At 37.2% G+C, this 19,798-nt stretch overlaps 1 protein-coding gene across 1 annotated transcript; it reads right to left on the bottom strand.

Moving 5' to 3' along the window:
* Positions 1–1,917: 1,917 nt before the first annotated feature.
* Positions 1,918–19,460, bottom strand: LOC121414222 (neural cell adhesion molecule 2-like). The gene is made up of 11 exons (XM_041607324.1): positions 19,369–19,460; positions 17,727–18,068; positions 17,122–17,478; positions 16,100–16,384; positions 15,056–15,361; positions 13,828–14,115; positions 13,100–13,120; positions 10,732–10,998; positions 7,406–7,510; positions 5,233–5,375; positions 1,918–3,641 (listed from the first exon to the last, which is right to left on the bottom strand). The coding sequence occupies exons 1-11, from the start codon at positions 19,412–19,414 to the stop codon at positions 3,201–3,203; spliced, it is 2,601 nt and encodes an 866-aa protein (XP_041463258.1). The 5' UTR covers positions 19,415–19,460; the 3' UTR covers positions 1,918–3,200.
* Positions 19,461–19,798: the final 338 nt, after the last annotated feature.

Below are 19,798 nucleotides of genomic sequence, written 5' to 3'. Positions count from 1 at the left end.
AACATCCTCAAAACATAGGTCACAATGAAACAGAAAATTTCATTCAAGGGTCCAAAGTCCAAGGCAGTGTCACACAGACCTTTGTGACGGAATTCCAATATGAAAGACCAAATCGGATTGGTCCCTGCCCAATTCTCTGAACAAAATGCGTATTCAACAATGAACTTGATTGGCCACTGCTTTTGAAGTCATTGAGGAGATGGAAAACAAACCTCTGTGATACTGAGTCATGTCGAGTGTTTTCCAAGCGCACAGAACTTCTTTTCTGTTCAATTCAATTCAATTTTATTTTATTCAGCAATAAAATTCGATACATGTTATACAGCCACAAGACTGACATTTTTTGCTTTCACAATAAAATTGTATAAAGTTTATCAATGGACAACACTAAGACAAGATAACAACTGAAGCTAATCATACAGCTACATGGAAGAAGTTATATGGTTATTAGCTAAAAACATCACAAATAAATTCATATCTTAAAAGTCTTTGCATAAAGCGATTTGAAATAGAAAAAAGGTGAATGTACAACATTGCAATTCAATTCAATTCAATTTATTTTCATTCTTCAAAATAATACAAATAAGTACAAGATAGATTGATTCAATTTTAATAATAGCATGAACAAAATTCAATATTGAAAAAAAGATGATATACATATTCGAAAGTGATTTAAATATAAATTAACATACATGTCAAGTTTAAATCAATATACTCAATATCATTAAATATAATTAAATCAATGCAATTATATATCATAAGAAGAATGCAATATAAGTTAATAAATACAATTTCAAAAAGTGATAAAAATTAGAATTGGATTTAAAAAGAATTGAAATGGCGACTAAAATTTGAGATTTTTTGTATAATTCTTACTGTGAATACGTAAATTGATTTGAATTAAGTAAATCTATAAGTATATAATCATGTTGAACGAACGATCAGTTTCTGTATAGGTATCTGAGTCATCAAACAACAACATATTCTCCCTGTTTAGGATATGTGTAGAATGTATTTCTTATGGTTCAGGAACATGGACAATCAAGAAACAAGTTAGGCTAGAATGGCACATATAAACAACTATTAGATGGAGAGATCACAAAACAAGTTTATGGAGAGCTTCCACATATCTCCACCACCGTAGACTAACATTTGTCAGTCACTATTATTTATGTGCTTTTGTCGCACCTCCCTTATTGAAACAAGAGGACGGAGACCTTTTTGGTTGATTGCATATGTACGGATACATATGATTTTTTTTACATGATTTACTATATAGCCTGGCGTCGGATTGTTGATACATTCTCGGCTGCGTTCGATTAGTAGAAACAGTAGTAGTAGTAGTTGTTGTAGTAGTAGAAGTAGTAGTAATAGTAATAGTAGTAGTAGGAGTAGCAGTAGTAGGAGTAGCAGTAGTAGTATAGTTGTAGTAGTAGTAGCAGTAATAGTACGCGTAGTAATAGTAGTGGTAGTAGTAATAGTAGTGGTAGTAGTAGTTGTTGTTGTAGTAGTAGAGGTAGTAGTAGTAGTAGTAGGAATAGTAGTAGTTGTAGCAGTAGAAGTAGTAGCAGCAGCAGTATAGCCTGGCGTAGGATTGTTGATACATTCTCGGCTGCGTTCGATTAGTAGAAACAGTAGTAGTAGTAGTAGTAGTAGTTGTAGTAGTAGAAGTAGTAGTAATAGTAATAGTAGTAGTAGGAGTAGCAGTAGTAGGAGTAGCAGTAGTAGTATAGTTGTAGTAGTAGTAGCAGTAATAGTACGCGTAGTAATAGTAGTGGTAGTAGTAGTTGTTGTTGTAGTAGTAGAGGTAGTAGTAGTAGTAATAGTAGTAGTAGTAGTAGCAGTAATAGTAGTTGTTGTTGTTGTTGTAGTAATAGTTATAGCAGTAGTAGTACTTGTAGTAGTAGCAGAAGTAGTAATATTAGTAGTAGTAGTAATAGTAGTAGTCGTCATCGTCGTCGTGAGGTAAGAGTAGGAATCAGTTCTGCGACCGGGGTTATGTTACAGGGAGCAGGAGGGACCGCTGTGATATTCTAACATGTCCAAGTTACAAAGTGAGAAATGGGATGCGGAAAAAGAGAATTGGGGGGAAAAGGGTAGAAGAAAAGTATAAGGGAGATTATTATCCCTTTTATGATATAAAAAAAACCCTTTTATGATATTTAAGAAGTCGTCAACTTGACGTCGGCTCGTCCCCCTCCATCTTGCACACCCAGCATTAAGACCCTGAAGTTGCAAGTGAAAAGTATGCCAATTGTTCCAAATGCTATTTTTTTTCTCTGAACCTTATAAAACAGAGGTGCTGGACAGTTATAATGAAATAAAAGTAAGGTAAGTGATGCAGCAAGAATCGAGTTTTATAAACATTTCATATTTGTTATTATCGCTGTTATGTATTAATTTATTATACATAAAAGATACAAGTTGTATCGTCATAAAATATATTGATAGAATTCATATATACTCCTCATTAACGCATTTTGACAAAGTGTAATTGAAAAAAAAAATACGAGTAATATTTAGTCATAATTTTTTGAAACATTCTTTTGGGCCACCAGATTTAAAAAGAAAATCCATTTGCTTGAATTGCACTTCTGCAAGGTTCTTAGGACTGGATTTAATGTTTCTCGTAAACGTGAGAATATGAAAAAAAATCCGTCTTTTAGCACTGCTCAGTTTAAGGCTATTCAACTCTAATAATTCCGTATATCATCCTCATGGAAATAACCCTTTTTATGTCCTTATATTTCATTTATTCGTTGGAGGGTATATTTAATAAACAAGACGGAACCTGATACAGAACATTGTGGGACACCTTGAGTTAAAAAGTGGATTGATGATTCAATCCCTCCAACATTAGCTCCAATTACCTGACATGTTAATTTTCAAATCATCTCAGCGCCTAATCACCACCAACAGACCTATAACCATTGGGAAGAATATTATGTCTTACAGGGGCGGCAAAACGGCTTTGAAGAAAGCAAAAGTGTGTGCGTGTGCGTTGGGGGGGGGGGGGGGGGGCTGGGTATACCACCAAAGTCACAATCAGATGTACACTGTTTTTGAAAAAGAAAGGGTAGGCTGAAGCACTCCGATGCACCCACCCCCGCCCCGGTTCCACGGCCCGTGGATTAGAGTGCTGAAGCCGTCGACAAGCATTATGCCAACGTTGCGAGTCATCATGATGAACCCCTAGCATGTCAAAGCGCGGTTTCAAGAAACATAGATGCTTGACTCCCAGAAGCCTTCAAGTATTCATGATGAAGAACCTCACTCTCACCATGTTCACCCACAGCATAGGTATCATTTAAACTGTCGATGTCATTGACGTCGCCGTCACTGTCGTCGGCTATACCTTCCTTTGTCCAGGGAAAGGTTTTCAAGTCAGGTGCTCCACTTCCGGAGGTGATTTCATCCTCCACCTCTGGTCGGAGATCATGGTGCAGATGAGTCATGTATATTCCTTCAAGACATGTGTTGTCCATAGGCACGTACCCTTGGTTGCTGGCAGACAACGCCCTGTCGTCTCCAGAAGGTGGTCTTTGTGGATGGTTGCTAACACTTGGTGGTGCTCTACCAGGAAGCAAGTATGAAACCGGTGGCACTTTGTCCGCACATTTGATTTCCATCATCTCATAACCCTGTAATAAGAAATAAGAAACACGACTCGCTTGATTATTCAGGAAAGGCTTACTTAAACATTTTCCAGGTGAATCCTTTCTGGCACCATGTTTTATCTAAAAGCGTGAATAACATTTAAATTAGTTGTTTCAATATTCAGTGTGATGAAAATTTTGCTCATTCTAAAGCAATTGCTGCTTATTCTTTAACCTTACTGGATAATATGCTTCCAACATTGGGGAAAATATTGCCCCAAATTGGTTGGACACATAATTGCCCTCGTGCTGGTTAAAATTTTGCCCAATATTATTACAGTGTAGAGGTGCATTTCTTATATCTTCAGGAAGGCAATTCCACAAAGTGGGGTGCGCATATAAACAAATGACCCCCCCCCCAAAAAAAAAAGTTTTTGAAACTTTTGGAATAACAAGGTAGACAGAAGTGGACAAGCGCAAAGACCTGCTTAGTCTGTCGTAATTAATACAGGATAAACTGTGTTTTGGTTCTGATCCGTGAATAACATGAAAAGCAACCCAACATAATCTTAAGAATGTACCGCATACTTGGACTACGGACGATTAGAGATTGGGAACCTGGGGGGGGGGGGATATTTAATAATAATATTTCGGTGCTTGTATAGCGCATTTGACTGCCCAGAGGCGTCTCGGAAAATAGACAAAGAAAGAGAAGTGTATTTAAGCTGTTACAAAGACTGTCTCAAAAGAAAAATATTAGGGGCGACTTTTGAATGAAGAGCATGTAGATGCATGCCGCCGCCTTAATGAAAAATATGATTGTATTCCAAAGTTTAGGGGCAAAATTATAAAATGACCTCTCTCTATAGAATTTGGACTTGGAGTCGCACTGAAATTTCAGGTGCGTGCTGCGTATAGGCCTATAATGCATCACTGCATTGGTCAGTTCCTGCGTCCACTAATCAAAATATACGTTCAATAATGAGTTCATCCACCCCTGGGAAAAAACGTTGATTTGAATCAGTTAAGAAAAATCAGACAAGCATAATGCTGAAAATTTCATCAAAATTTGATGTAAACTAAGAAAGTTATAACATTTTACAATTTTGCTTAGTTTTCACAAAACAGTTAATATGTGTATAATTTAGTCACATGCAAATGACAAAGTGACATCTCTCACTAACCATGTATTTTGTTTTTTTACAGTTTGAATTATAAAATATTTCAATAGTTACAGATATGACAGTAAGGACCAACCTGACAGAACCATACAATTTTAAATAATTGTAGTTCCAAATGTTCAGGGAGAAATAAAACTTTGTTTTACAGGACAATGAGGGGAAAATTCTTATATTTCATATCACAAAATACAATAGAAATGGTGAGTGATGGCATCGGTCCCTTCATTTGTATACCGACCAGGAAGTGCATATGTTTTGTCAAATTCGGCGAAAATTAAAAATGTCATAAATTTTTTGTTTTACTTCTGATTTTGATGGGATTTTCAGTGTTATGCTTGTTGGATTTTTCTCCTTTTATTCAACTCAACTCTTTGTTCGGATGGACCTGTCCTTTAAGCATGACTTGAATGCAAGGCACACTTATATATTTTTTGTGAAACGACCCCCAGACTCACTTCACCAATTATTGTCTCTGTACTTTCAGGAGTATTGGGCGACTCTGAGGCATCTCCAGAACGCTTGGTAGGTGGTGACGGAAGTATCCTGGCCGGACATTCGGAGGGGGATTTCACAGGCTGAATCGCGTCCAGTTGATAAGCTGTTACACATGTTAAAATAACAGTTCACTTGTCAAGATAAAGGTAATGTGTATTTGATATCATTGTTGCGATTGTAAAAGCATGCAGCTGTGAATTACCTATGACAACGAAAATTACAACATCATCTTCCACTACACTAATATTACTAGTATTAATATACAAATTCTATACCACTACTACCAGTACTATACTACCACCACCACTAGTACTACTACTACTACTACTACTACTACTGCTACTACTACTACTACTACTACTACTACTACTACTTCTACTACTACTACTACTACTACTACTACTACTACTACTACTACTACTACTAGTACTGTACTACTGCACAACTTTTGATACTACTACTACTACTACTACTACTACTACTACTACTACTACTACTATTATAGAATGGATGAGAAAATCCCCGCAATCTGATTGGTTGAGAGCTATGCAAGAATATTTACTGGGCTGCACGAACGATATCCCGATAATCAAAACGATATCCACTGTAAACAAGCTATCGCCCGAAAAGGTCATTGTGATGTCATCGCGCATGTACTGTTACGCTTGTTTACGTCAAAATTTTGAATTTTCGATCAAGGCAGAATGAATCAAATAAAGGATGCAAAATGATCTGTAAGTACAAATCTGGTACCGTAATTGTCATTCGGATTAAAACTGCCCGCATACTTGTTAGTTGAGAAGTCCAGACATACGATCTAATGTTAGATCTACTGCCCTGAGCTGTGAACAGCCAAATTCTCCACTGCACTGCAGGCCCAGGCAGCTGCAAGCGCTGGCCCCCGGCGCGGCCCGGGCATACACACACAGCTATTGGAGGTCGGAGGCTGCCTCAAGATCTTGTCAATGCAAAGGCCAAAGCTGTATTTGGCATTTTGGGTATAATATTGCCTTTGTGCCGACATATTATGCAGTTAAGCCCATATTTATGTTGTCCAGGGTTATCAAAGTGTCTGCACTACATTTTGGAATTTTCATGCATCCGGTAAATAAATCATGCGTCCGGTAAAAAAAATCATGCGTCCGGTAAATTTTTTCATGCGTCCGGTAAATTCAATTTACCGGACGCATGAAATTATCATGCATCCGGTAAATCATTAATTTTTGTATTTTATTCAATAAATTTTTTCCATTCTATAAAACAGATGATGCATGGGTTTCTTTCGTGGGTCAGTGGAACTGTGTGCACGCGGTAACTTTGGCATTATGGTCTAAACCCACTCGGCTGCGCCTCGTGGGTTAAACCATGCCAAAGTTACCTTGTGCACACAGTTCCTACTGACCCACTCCAACCCATGCATCATTTGTATACTACTACTACTACTACTACTACTACTACTACTACTACTTTTACTACTACTACTACTACTACTACCAACTGCTACTACTCAGTCTATACAGTATTACTCTTACTTCCATAAACTTCTTAATACCTGTTATCATCATCGTTCCTGTAGCACACATAACTGGTTAAAACTGTTATTGTACTTCGTGATTATCACTAATGCAAAAATAAAGATTCTCTCAAAAATATTATACTAATATTTTCCTAAATTATAACGATTTCTCTATTAATTATAATTATCATCTTAAATATCATAATCAGTACGTTTATCAGGAGTCATTAGCCTTTGAAAGTGAGATAAAGTCGACTGAATTTTTGTTCAAATGTTTTCAAATATTACGCATTTATGACTTTTAGGCGTTGTATATTGTAAGTTTTTTTGGTATGATTTCTATTTTGTTCTCTTGGTGGCAGCACAAATAAGGCTTCTCTGCCTTTTAAGCTGTCTCCTTGTTTCATAAATCATTTATATTTCTTGTATATTCCAATATGTTTTGTAAATATATGAACGTGTAAATGCATATGAATGAATGAATGACGAATTCCCCGGACCTTCCAACCCCTGAAATTCTTAGATCAAAATTTCACTTATTTTTATATCAGTTAGGATAAAAGGCCAATGCAGTTGTTCCCTAAAATAAAACCAAAAACTCTAAGAAAATGTCTTACCCATTCGTCGTCTTCCAATAAGCCTTCGAATGCAGGCGACCAGAAGGACCAGCAATATACACACTACAAAGCAGCTGAACACAGGTAACACAATGACCATGAGTCCTGGGGCAGGGGGCAAGAAAACCAGCCGTTTCTTTAATAAGGGATCCGATGTATATGTGTGTGGGTGTGTGTAGAGGTGGAGGGTTTGTTGGCGTGAGAGAGATGGGGATGGTGTTTTTGCAATGCTAATTTATAACTTGAGACGAAAATTTGAAACGCCATCACATTGGGGACATTTCCGAAACAGGGACGCTTCCTCTTTTTAGCCTTAAAATCACTGCAAATGAAAGGTACATAGCTGACGCCAATACCTTGGAACATAGTAAAAAATGTGTTATCTAGCACCCCCAACGCCTTACACTGAATTGTCATACTCATATACAAACGTCCGCAGTTTGCATGGTAAATACGAGGTTATGTGTCCCCAATTGTATGCTGCGGTTCATAGAGTGTGCTTGTTCGTTCGTTCTCGTTTGACAGCAATTACACTAATAGACCAGTTCGTAATTACTTCATGGGCAATTTTGTTCAAATGACCTTTCATTTCTTTCATCATGATAGGCAGATTTCAAAGCAAGATGTTACGTAAGCTTGCCTTACATAGCAGGATGAAGGAATTGAATAGCATACCAATGAACGCTTAATGAAGGTATTTGTTACATTCCTACTTTGAATGCATATCTTAGCACGTTGCACAATGTACTTGACAAACTGTGAAATACTAGTCGTTCGTGGAAGCATTGTTGTTTTTTTGTGATGTAAATGAAAACGACAATTCAATATATGAATAATCAAGACATCAAAGTTGGTGCTTATCTCATTAGATTTTAAAGCACCATGTCACTTTAGTGCAAATGACCTTCTTCTGATCATGCGTAGAATCTTTTGATCATGCGCAGAAAGGAACTACGAAATGGTTTATAGTCAAGGGTGTGTGCGTAAGAGTGTGAGAGGGAGGGTTTACATGTATATATGTGGGTGTGCTTAACAATGAAATAGTTCTGCGTCGGTGCTGAATCGATTCAAATATAACAAATGATGAAGATATAGAGGTGCCGTGGCATAGTGCTAGACAAGTAAAAGTCCGGGGTTCGATCCCGGCCATGGCAACAATGTCCATGTAAAGACATTTAATCCGTATTGCTCTTTTCTCATACATTCAAATTGAAGGAAATGTTATATGCATTCTTTGTTACTATGTGCGGACTTGTTTTCATTTTTTAAGAAAAAAAAATCATCGGGAAACAATATCCTTACTAAACGTAATCTCGTGAAACTATTGTTTCCAACGTTTGAGTTATGTTCTTTCTGTTCAATTATTCGAATACATGTATATACTGCAATAGGTGATTTAATTTTCAAGACGGACAGTTTTTTTTTGGTTCATAAAATTTACGAACCAATAACAGTAACTTGAATTCTACCCGCCTATCATTTATATCATTGAAAATGAGACCTTAATGAAAATGCGAAGATAAATATGGATATTTACAGTTTTTCGAAATGTAAATGACACAACGACAGATTAATATTGCCAATGAATTGAAGTGCTAATATAATGTTTTGTAAAATAATGTCACTACTTTGTTTTACCAACTTTCTTATACACAATGGTCACAGCACTGATGTATACACTCACACATTATGCCAGAATATCTAATAGAATGAACACAAGTGAGCTCCTGGAAAGGTTGTTTTTAAAAGAAATTATTGTGAGAATGGTATAGAGATGCGTTTTGAAATGGATGTGTCGTGTGTATGGGAGGAAAGAGGCTATGAATGGCTTATACTAATCAGTCGGGTCGCGTGCGAAATCACTCGGGTTTAGGATGTTTGGCGATTTGGGGGACTTCGAACGATGCGATTTTTTCTTACAGTGTCTTAAATGGGACAAACACGCTGGGAAAATAAAATGAAATTGAAATTCGAGTTTCTTAAATAAAATGTACTTGGACTACTGTTTTAACATAACAAACCAGCGAATTTTGACTATTGTTTTAACATACATGTAATCACATTCCTCATATTTGACCTGATTTCTGTTGAATTTTGTGTACATCCCACATCGTTATCTTCCATTTACTCCAATTAACATGTACTTCTCTCTCCGCACACTCGATTTTGATCGTGAAGTACTGAACTGAAGTTGTTGGTTACAAACGCAAGAACTTTAAGGTCTACGGTATTCTCTTCTTCCAGAGGAAAAAAATCGTTCGGGGTATGATTCGCGCGCGACAAAAATGCAAATCAGACAGAATTATCAGACCAATATTCTAGTATATTAAAGTTGCATATGATATATGAATCCCTTTCGTTTCCGGTCTTAATACAGGTATCATTATCGTCCTCACTCTTCCTCCGGAGAAATAAAATCGGTTGCACGGTAAAAATTCGCGCGACGAAAATGCAAATTATCATGCCGTACTGAAATCTAGTCTAGATTAAACTCGGATTGGAAGCATACAGACAGATGGCATGGCTTCAGAGAGTGACGGGTATTAAAAAAAATCTTCCTCAATATTATTTGTTATTGATGTCTTACATTTATGCTCTCGCTCTCGAATTGATCCATGGTTGAAGCAGCCAGCACCGTAACGTTCGATCTACCTCGGCTCGACTAACGTTAGCTTGCTCCATGCTACCGATGCACGTCGTGTCCGACCGCGGCCGGGTCCCGCCATGGGGTCAGGCATGCAGGTATGTCCGCATATGGGAAGGATAAATGTAATATTGAAGTGGCAGATATGGCAAGTTCCGCTTAGGAGTCCTCGTATAAGGCACAATAGAAGTCCGGATCTATTCTAAGATAGTTGAACCACATGGCCGATTTGCTTGTTTTTTATGTAAAAACAGTAGTGCAGTACATTCTATTTAAGGCACTTGCCGACTTAAAACGAAACTCGAATTTGAAATTAGTTTATTTTTCCAGTGTGATTGTCCCACTGAAGACAGCGTTAGAGAAAAAATTCGCATCGAAATAAAAAAAAAATCGCCAATATTCCAAAACCCACGTGATTTCGCAAGAGCACGCGACCCGACTGATTGGTATAATCGGCCTATGAATAGAGCACGGGATCTTTAAGTGAATAGCATAAGATGAAAGGGAAGAACAAAGATTAAATGGAAACATATGATAAAGAAGGAAAAAAAGTATCGCTGGTCTTTACAAGGAAGCTCAAGACAGAAAAAAGTGGAAGTGTTATCATGGCGCGAGAGTTAGTAACCATTGGTAAGAAAGAAAATCATGTTTGATGAATAAATTACTGCATAATTATACGCACTCCATAAATCAGTTTCGCCATCTGTATACGTCGCGGTTGATCGTGTACTGCAAACACCCTTTCCGCAGATGACGAGCCACAGCTGATTTTCTCGTGCGCCATTTTGAATATGACCTATCTGACCCGGACGTAAACATGTTTCGTTCCGATGTCGAAATCCACCAACGTGGAACTCTGCGTATATGCACAGGTCGGGTGGAAGTGGACGTAGTTCAGAAAAAGATAGTTTTAGAATTCCACTCGCCATCTCGTACCTTGCTGTGATACCTAAAGAAATCGGAAAACCAATTTAAAATCAGATCATGGAAATCAAAATCTACAGAAGAGACAAATAAAGTACGACAAACCTTCACATGAAGCGTTAAAAGAATCTAAACTAAAACCAAGTTTCGTCTTCTATTATTTGAGTTTGGCACGTGCCTGTTTATTATCGATCATAATGTACAATATCATTATGCGGCCATGGAACATATAAGTAAAGGGAGTTGAGCTGAGCATGCATTTCCTACGTACATGTATATAACAACATTCAATCCACTTGGTCATGGCAACATAATTAATTCACCTTCATAAGTATTTTCCTAGTCATTTGTATTCCAATAATTTCTAGTCCACATTTGTAAATGTTTGCACACACCGTCCGCATGGTCCGGTTATAATGATAACAGTATTATTATGTGGGTAACATACACCTTATTGAACACCTTGTTGAACACTTTAACAAATATAACATATTATGTGATAATCAACACGGTTTTCGCCGAAGAAGAAGTTGCGAAACACAACTTATAGAAGCAATCAATGATTGGAGTTATAATATGGAGTCTGGTTCTAGCGTCCACATTGCCTTTCTCGATTTCGCCAAGGCGTTTGACAGTGTCCCCCATGATCTTTTACGAACAAAACTAGAAATGTATGGTGTTACTTCTAAAAATTTACAATGGATTATGAATTTTTTACAAACTCGTTACCAAAGAGTTGTTATAAACGGTGAATGTTCGTCGAGGATTAAAGTTAAATCCGGTGTTCCCCAAGGGACAATTTTGGGTCCGGTGTTATTCTTATGCTTTATAAATGATATACCTAACATTATTTCATCCACTATTCGATTATACGCAGACGATTGTATAGTATACCGTCCTATTTTCACTGTTAATGATTGTAAAATATTGCAACACGATTTAGAAGTTTTAAGTAAATGGTCTGAAACTTGGAAGCTCGATTTTAATTTAACTAAGTGTGAAATTATGAAAATGTCACGAAAGCAACATGATATAACATATATGTACTCTATTAATGGACAGGAACTATTAGACGTTAAATCTGAAAAATATTTAGGTATCATAATAAATGATTCTTTAAACTGGAACGATCAATGTATGGATTTACATATAAGATGCAACAAAATAATGGGAATTATTAGAAGGAATTTTGTTAATTGCCCAGTATCTATTTTAAAAAGTCTTTTTGAAACATTAATTCGTTCACGTCTAGAATATTCATGTATAGCATGGGATCCCTACAGAATAAAATATAAAGATATGATTGAACGCATCCAAAAACGTTACGTCAGGATGATGTCCAAAGATTGGATTTCAAAGTATAACGAATTATTAAAACGGTTTAAAATGAACTTATAAGAGAAAAGACGTAAATACCATCGGCTTGTTTTTTATTATAAAATCGTTCACAACTTGATTAATGTAGGAGAAGTGAATAGGTGCACACGAGCAAATAGAATAGGAAGAAATGATCACACTTATAAGATGAATGTTCCATTTGCTAGTAAAGATTATTACATGAAGTCCTTCTATCCTCGAACAATTAATGAATGGAATCATCTCCCACAAATAGTAGTTAGCAATCAATCACTTCATACATTTGAATCAGCTTTGTTAAAATATCTCCAATTAGACACCTGAATTATCATTATGCAAATTTAGTACTTTGAAGAATTATTTATTTCCCTGCTGTAGTTTTATTTTCATATGATATTCTGCCTATTTGTATTTCTTATCTAATGTTATTGATTATGTATTGTTTTATATTCTGGGATGCCGACTTGTATGGGTTTTTCTAGACCTTGTTTGGCAATCCAAGACATGTAAATAATTCATTTTATCTGTCTGAATAAATTCAAATCAAATCAAATCAAATCAAAAACATAAAGCTGAGGTTATACTATTATTGCTTACCGTTGACCATATTACCATTATCAGTATAATCATCATCATCATCACCATCATCATCGTAAACATCATCCTTAATATCATTATTCTTGTGTCCATCATCATCATCCTGACTACCATCTCCACAACCACCACCGTTAGTATTCTCAAATAACCTATTTTTATAATATTTTGCTTACCGTAGAATGCAAGGGTTCCCGCTGGCAAAACAAAGCAAACGAATGAAAAGGAAGAAGGAAAGGTAAATATGACTCATTAACTTCATACCATGTATAATACCAGCACATCTTCACGAATGTTGATTATTTACGACACCTTTCCATCATTCCCATACCTCTACCGATTAGAGGTAGGTTTAATCAGCAGATGTCGTCCTCTTGATAAGGGAAATCATTAAAAGACCATACCTTCTAAATGGAATGACACCATGGTCCATTACAAGAAGCTTACGTTTAATTGCCAATCAAGGGTAAGTCCTCCAATGGTGGACATAGGGGAAAAAAGTTGGATCTTCAATCGAATGCTAATCAATTAAAAAACTGCATTTAGTCGGAGGGGTTATGACCGATTTTAGGACTTCCAGTTAATCTGCAATTGAACATAAGTTGTTTTTTTTGCAACACCCGCATCAATCAGATAGAGATGAGATGAAAACGTAAACAAAAGGTGTGCAAGTCTTCCTTAACAATCTAACAACCTACACTCTATCACCATGGTTAGTTGCCCTTATCAATTTAATAAAAATTATTTTATATCACTGCGTTTGAATATTTCTTTTTCAATACTTCAACGAAAGTCAAATATCGGAGCTTTCTTCACAATACCTAAACGTGGCCCCACCATAAAAAATCAATCATAAAGTTGCACTACAGTTAAAATGCATATATCACGCATTTCCTCAACTTACGAGCAGTAGACGCAATGATTTCAGCGCCAGCCTTGCTGTTGCCCACGCCATTTACAGCGATCAACGATATGCTGTATGATGTATAGCTTCTGAGTTCTGTCACCACAACTTGTGTCGTCGGTATAGCTTGCTTCATCTTGGACACCCTTTCAACTTGAGAGATGTTGGAACAGTAAGTAACCGTAAAGGTGACTGGCAAGCCACCGTCTTGCCCAGCCGTCCAAGAGAGGGTGAGGGATGTATCTGAGTAGCTGATAACTTGAAGATCATACGGGGAGTCTGGATAGGCTGTAATGGATTAGCGTATATGATTGGTCCATTTTCTTATTAAAATAAACGTTGTGTTTAGTTTATTATATCCACCATTCAGATGTTGTGAATAATGTTCGACTTCATATATATGGTTAGCTTTGTTAGTCCCTATTTAGTCAATAAAACGTGTAATTATAAATGTACATTGTTTTTTACGCATATACTCTTAAAAATCAAGGTTTACGAAAAAGCTAACCAAAGCTCTATTTAAAGACTATGACAGGTGCCTCGTCTCATGCACACGCCGACATCCATGGGGGAAAGGCTGGTGTCATTGGTAGGGTAACAGTACCACAGTCTACACCACTATTTTTTTTTTAATTGGTGGAATTTCTACTTCGTACCACTTTAAGTGGGTAGTTTCCTTCTGTTCTATGCCATTTAGGATTTGATATTTAGTTTTGTAGATTGCCAGAATAAGGGTGCATTTTAAGAGGTGTTCGACCACGGGTACACGTAGATAGCTGGTCATGCAGTGTATGATTCCCCCGTCAAATGCGCCTCTCGGCAATATAGCAGCCTTCTGCAGACACTCGACTACTTTGACCCTTCCTGTCCCTTGACTACCAATGGATGTCCCAGGATACGTGATTAGGGGTTGGACAACAGGGGTTGCAATTGGCTTTTCCAAGATGTCATCAAGTGATACCGCTCTAGCCCAATTAGGAAGTGTTATATAAATTCTAAATTTTGTTCAATTGTTTTAATCTCCACTATAAAATGCTCATTTGTTTATTTTATATTTACATACGAACATGAAAATAGTCCATATCATACCTGCTAAACAGTGCGAGTATACGTCACAGGACTGCAATGAACAGAATGAATGCATAATAATAATAAGAAGAAGAAGAAGGGGAAGAAAAAGAAAAAGAAGAAGAGGAAATGAAAGGAATAATTGTCTGAACATACTTACAGTACCCCGAAAGCTGAATAATGAGGGAATCTGATCCTAAAGTATTTTTGGCGGTACATGAATAATTGCCGAACAATTTTCTGTCGACTATGAAAGAAAGTTTGCTCTCCAAGCGTCCTGATATACCGTCCAGACTGACCAGGGCGATCAAGAAAGGGTCTTCGGAGACGATGCGTGATTGGTTTTGATTATGCCACGTGATCATTGACGGTGTCGAAGGATTTGCGTGTACGATACACGGAAGTGTGGCGACGATTCCTTCGTTTACGTGAACGGAGGATATCCGGCGATCAATTTCAGGAGGATCTGTGGATAATCAAATTTGTGTTCAGTTACTATTAAGAGACCAGTGCTCCTTACTGTCAAGGTAACTGAACACGCCATGTACAGACCGGAGGTGCTCCGTATTGTGCGTTTGTATGTCAGCACCTGGTTCGGGCTTGGTGTTTGCCTGGTGATGATAAAAGCAGTACCAAAATAACTCGTGCCTGGTGCGGCTTTTTCAGCCCGCGCCATTCATAGATTCCCTGTTTACGACTTATATCGGGCCCGGTCCTGACAAGCGAGTTACTGAAATGGGTATATAAATATGCCATAAATCAATCCATGCAAGAGACATTAATAACTAAATGAAACAAGTCGATAAGAACCTGAAAGTGAACACTTGAGAAAATAGCAGACTTGAACCTTGACCAATTTAATCTCAAATACAATATTGTTTGAAGGCTCACAATGTCATATTTCATCATAGTTTTAATTACTTTCAGTCCCCATTTTAAAGTAATGTTTTTGACATAAGGAGAGTAGATGAATGTGTTATTTTACACCGTCTTTTTACACATTTCGTTGAAAAATGTTTACATTCCATTTTCATTATTATTTGATGTTTTTATTTATTGTTTTGTTTTCATTTTATTCTTTTTTTGCTGCAATAATACATGTTTCCCTTTTAAATTTCATATTACAGACCCAGTCCTGTGGTTCCATATTCTTCTCTTCATTATGATAAGATGATTATATGCATAAAAAGGTAAACATACTTACGTTGTACTGACATATTAAATGATTTTGCTGTTGTTCTTTGTAAGTAGCCATGGGATTCACACCGATATACTCCAGACTGTCCACGATCCAGCTCCCTGAAAGACAACCTGGACGACCCTGTCCCGTTCGCCAGGACAATCCCAGGTGAGGTGTCCTCTTGAACCTTCCTCCAGGAGACACGGGGTGGTGGAAAGCCATTAGATCTGCACGTCAAGGAGGCATTCCGCCATCCTTCCCGCCATGGTTCCAGGGGAGACTGGGCCAAGACGAGATCGGAAGGTGGATCTGCAGAACGTGTTAACATAACGATGTAGAAAACCAATCGGACATTGGTGAGTGTATCACTTTGAAATGAATAAAAATATATATTTATATCGAACGTACCAGTAAAATCATCAAGAATTATTTGTATTTTGGTGGTCATTCTTGTCATTATCTACAAGGTGGAGCATTGTGGCCAAGTGGATTGGTCTTCTTACTTTGAAACAGAGGGTCGTGAGTTCGAATACCAGCCATGGCGTGATTTCCTTCAGAAAGAAATTTATCCACATTGTACTGTACTCAACACATTTGAGGTGAATGGAACAGAATATTTCTAGATAAATGGCGCTATGTAAATTCATGTTGTTATCATTATTATAATCATTAATATTATTATTGAACATGTTGAAGCAACTAAAGTAGGACTACAGGAAATGTCCTAAATGCTATTCCTCCCAATTTGGAAACAATTACTGTATCAACTAGTTATAGGACATTTTTTTTTTTTAATAAGGAACTGCATGTATACACCCGACAACGCATAGCGCAATGGACATAAAAGAGTTCAGTGGAGCAAAACAATGCAGATTTCACCCAGCTCCCCACAGGTATAACAGACAAGGATTCAGAAGTCAGAGAGAAGTCTGGTTGCTGTATGCGTGCAAGGGAGTCAGGTTTTTTTTTATTATAATTAATTTCTCGTGCAATTTTGGGGGTTCGAGAAGATTCAGATCCTGTGTAGTAGAGCTTTTTTGACTTACAGAGGACTGTGGTAGTGCAAACATTGGAGCACAGGTCTCCATCAGTTGCAATTAGGCAGGGTAATGTGGCCTCAATCCTGCAGCACCGGCTCATAATTTGCAGACGTTGGTCTTCCATGGCGTCTGGAATGCTTCTTCTTGTGATGTTCACAGTTTCAGTCAGCAAAGACGAATTGGTGACTCCCCTTGAATAGTGTAGAGTAGAAGGTCCTGGTTCATGAATTATCACATATCGAGTCTGATGGTGATAGCTACGATTGTCGTGGAATCTGTCCGAACACTGCACGGTCAATGGACTGCCAGAGTTAAATGGTACACTAGGTGAACAAGCAATCATCGGTAATCGCATCGGGCATTCTGGAGATACGATCAAAGGGCAATGAGAAAAAAATCGATTTAGCATGGAGAAAAAAATCAAGATGACAAATGTCGTAAAATTCGAGAAATCAATGGTACATTCATGGCTTATAATACAGACTCTTGAGAAACGACATGCACCATAGTCTAGTTCAGATATTGGACCTACACATACATTTCTTTTCAGTATCTACGCGTTTCAAAATAGTTTTTGTGCCAGCTAGAAATAGCACGAATAGGTGACCTACCTCTAATTTTCAGATCCAACGACGCTAATTTAGTGTCCCCGGAAGTCGAAACAATGCACTGATAAGGCCCAAAATCTGACCGGTTGGTATGATTTAGTGTAAAATCCATCGTTCCAGTATAACCAGTCGTAGAAAGAGAAAGCTGATATCTCGGCGAGATCGTTGAGCACTGGCTCCTTGAACATGATCCGATTCTAACGCCAGCAGGAGAAATCCATTTCCCGGTGTCCAAAGGAGGATTTGTAGGCGAGAAGGAGCATGTTAGCCTCGCAGACACACCAACGAAAGAAGCCAAAGGAACATTTCCCTGAACACTCAATGTGTCGGCTAAGCTACCAGTTCCTAATTAAGACCGGAAGACAGCCGGGTACACTTTTATTGACACTTTAGTGGATACCATGCGTCACCACGGGGTTTCGAAAAGCTCCCTATACAATTATTTCCCATGTTCTGAAAATGCACCTCTTAACAAGTATTGGCGTGTGATACAAACGGTACCCTTGACAAGTATGCCCTGAATTGGCCCCTTAAAAAAAGGACAACCATATCTTAATTGTTATGTCACGTACGTGATCATGGACGTTTGCTTTACCTTTACTTTCATTGGGTTTAGTACCCCCCCACACACACCTCGCTCAAATCAGACCTTATAATTATAAACACGTAGTGTTGGGGCAAAACGTCCGAACTATTTTTAACTTTTTATACCCTCGCAAATTGGACCGTAAACACGTAATTTTCCTTGCGAATTATATAGGTCTACCCTTTTTTCATTATTTCAGTGAGTTTGACACCCTTATTACGTTTCGTTCGAAAAGGGCCCATCTTTAAAAAAATAAGAGTGACCTTTTACGTGTTGGGGGGGGGGGCACGCATGGTATCAACTCTTCAATGGAAGTGCCCCCTCCCCCGGAAAATTAGCTAATTGATAATAGATTTATGAAGTTCCATATTTTCGTGGAATACATCTTAATCTCAAACAACCCAACAGTCATGACTGATTCAAAATCTAACTCCGGTTTGCTCTATTGCTACATTTGAAATTCGTGTATACATGCATATTACTAGGAACAATGTAATCGTGTAAAACGAAATCGCAAAAATAAATGAAGTATATGGAATATAAATACCATGACGCCAATGAAACATCTGCCCCTATTCAAGTTTCCTTGCTGTCTTTACAGGTTGATACAACTGCGGAACATGTGCAATTTATCATTTCAACATTGAGTTTGCAAAATTAGGTATAAACTGATAGTAGATGAGGTTTTTCCATCGAAATTCCTTCGACTGGAAATAAACATGTAGTTAAGAGAAACTATATGCATAACGTTTTGCTCCCATCCCAAATAAAAGGAAATAGTTCCAGGACCAAGAAAAAAGGAAAGGAAGTACCTTGTAAATACTTACCGAATTTCATATTGAAATTCGTGACAAAATTGAAATTTTGTATGAAAAAAGCATTATTTCGCCCCCTTGTTTTTGCACACTGGCGACTATTTAGAACTAGGGTTATCATAATGGTACGTTGAGTTTTACCGGAAATATTCATACAATAGTTTGATTAATACGACGAATTCATTCTAAGTATTTATGGAACTTAACTTATACAAATCACATAGAAACATGAATTGAAAAATACCTGATAATAGTGGGAAGGACATCATCGAAAACAGTAAAATATCCATGACGAAAATCAATGGGATTTCCTGCTGGAAACTATAGAACAATGCATCTCATTTTTCTCTCCGCAGTATAAGTTTAAAAGCTTTAGTGAAATCAAGATCCAATCGATAGGCGATAGAAAGTAAAATTACGAGAACATTTAACGGTTAATTGTGGTTACTTTCGATTGTCTCCTATTTTAATGTAAAGTACTTCATACGATGTATTTAAAACCTTTCATTATTATTGCTGTCAGGATGTTGTAGATTGACCATCCTACTGCGTCCTTGAATATACTTCTCTCGATATATATGTCCATATATATATATATGTATATATATATATATATATATACATCCACACACACACACACATATATATATTTATATATATATATATATATATAT

The sequence above is a fragment of the Lytechinus variegatus genome, chromosome 4 (genome assembly GCF_018143015.1).
Source record: "Lytechinus variegatus isolate NC3 chromosome 4, Lvar_3.0, whole genome shotgun sequence".
NCBI lineage: Eukaryota > Metazoa > Echinodermata > Echinoidea > Temnopleuroida > Toxopneustidae > Lytechinus > Lytechinus variegatus.
The sequence above is the reverse complement of the archived record's forward strand: the minus strand, read 5'-3'. Positions and strand labels throughout refer to the sequence as shown.

Excerpts from the sequence above, each read along its gene's own strand:
- LOC121414222 (XM_041607324.1), bottom strand. The coding sequence starts at position 19,414 with ATGGATATTTTACTGTTTTCGATGATGTCCTTCCCACTATTATCAG. Across the intron at positions 16,385-17,121 it reads TTGCACTACCACAGTCCTCT|ATCCACCTTCCGATCTCGTC; the intron begins GTAAGTCAAAAA and ends CACGTTCTGCAG. Across the intron at positions 15,362-16,099 it reads ATTTAATATGTCAGTACAAC|ATCCTCCTGAAATTGATCGC; the intron begins GTAAGTATGTTT and ends GATTATCCACAG.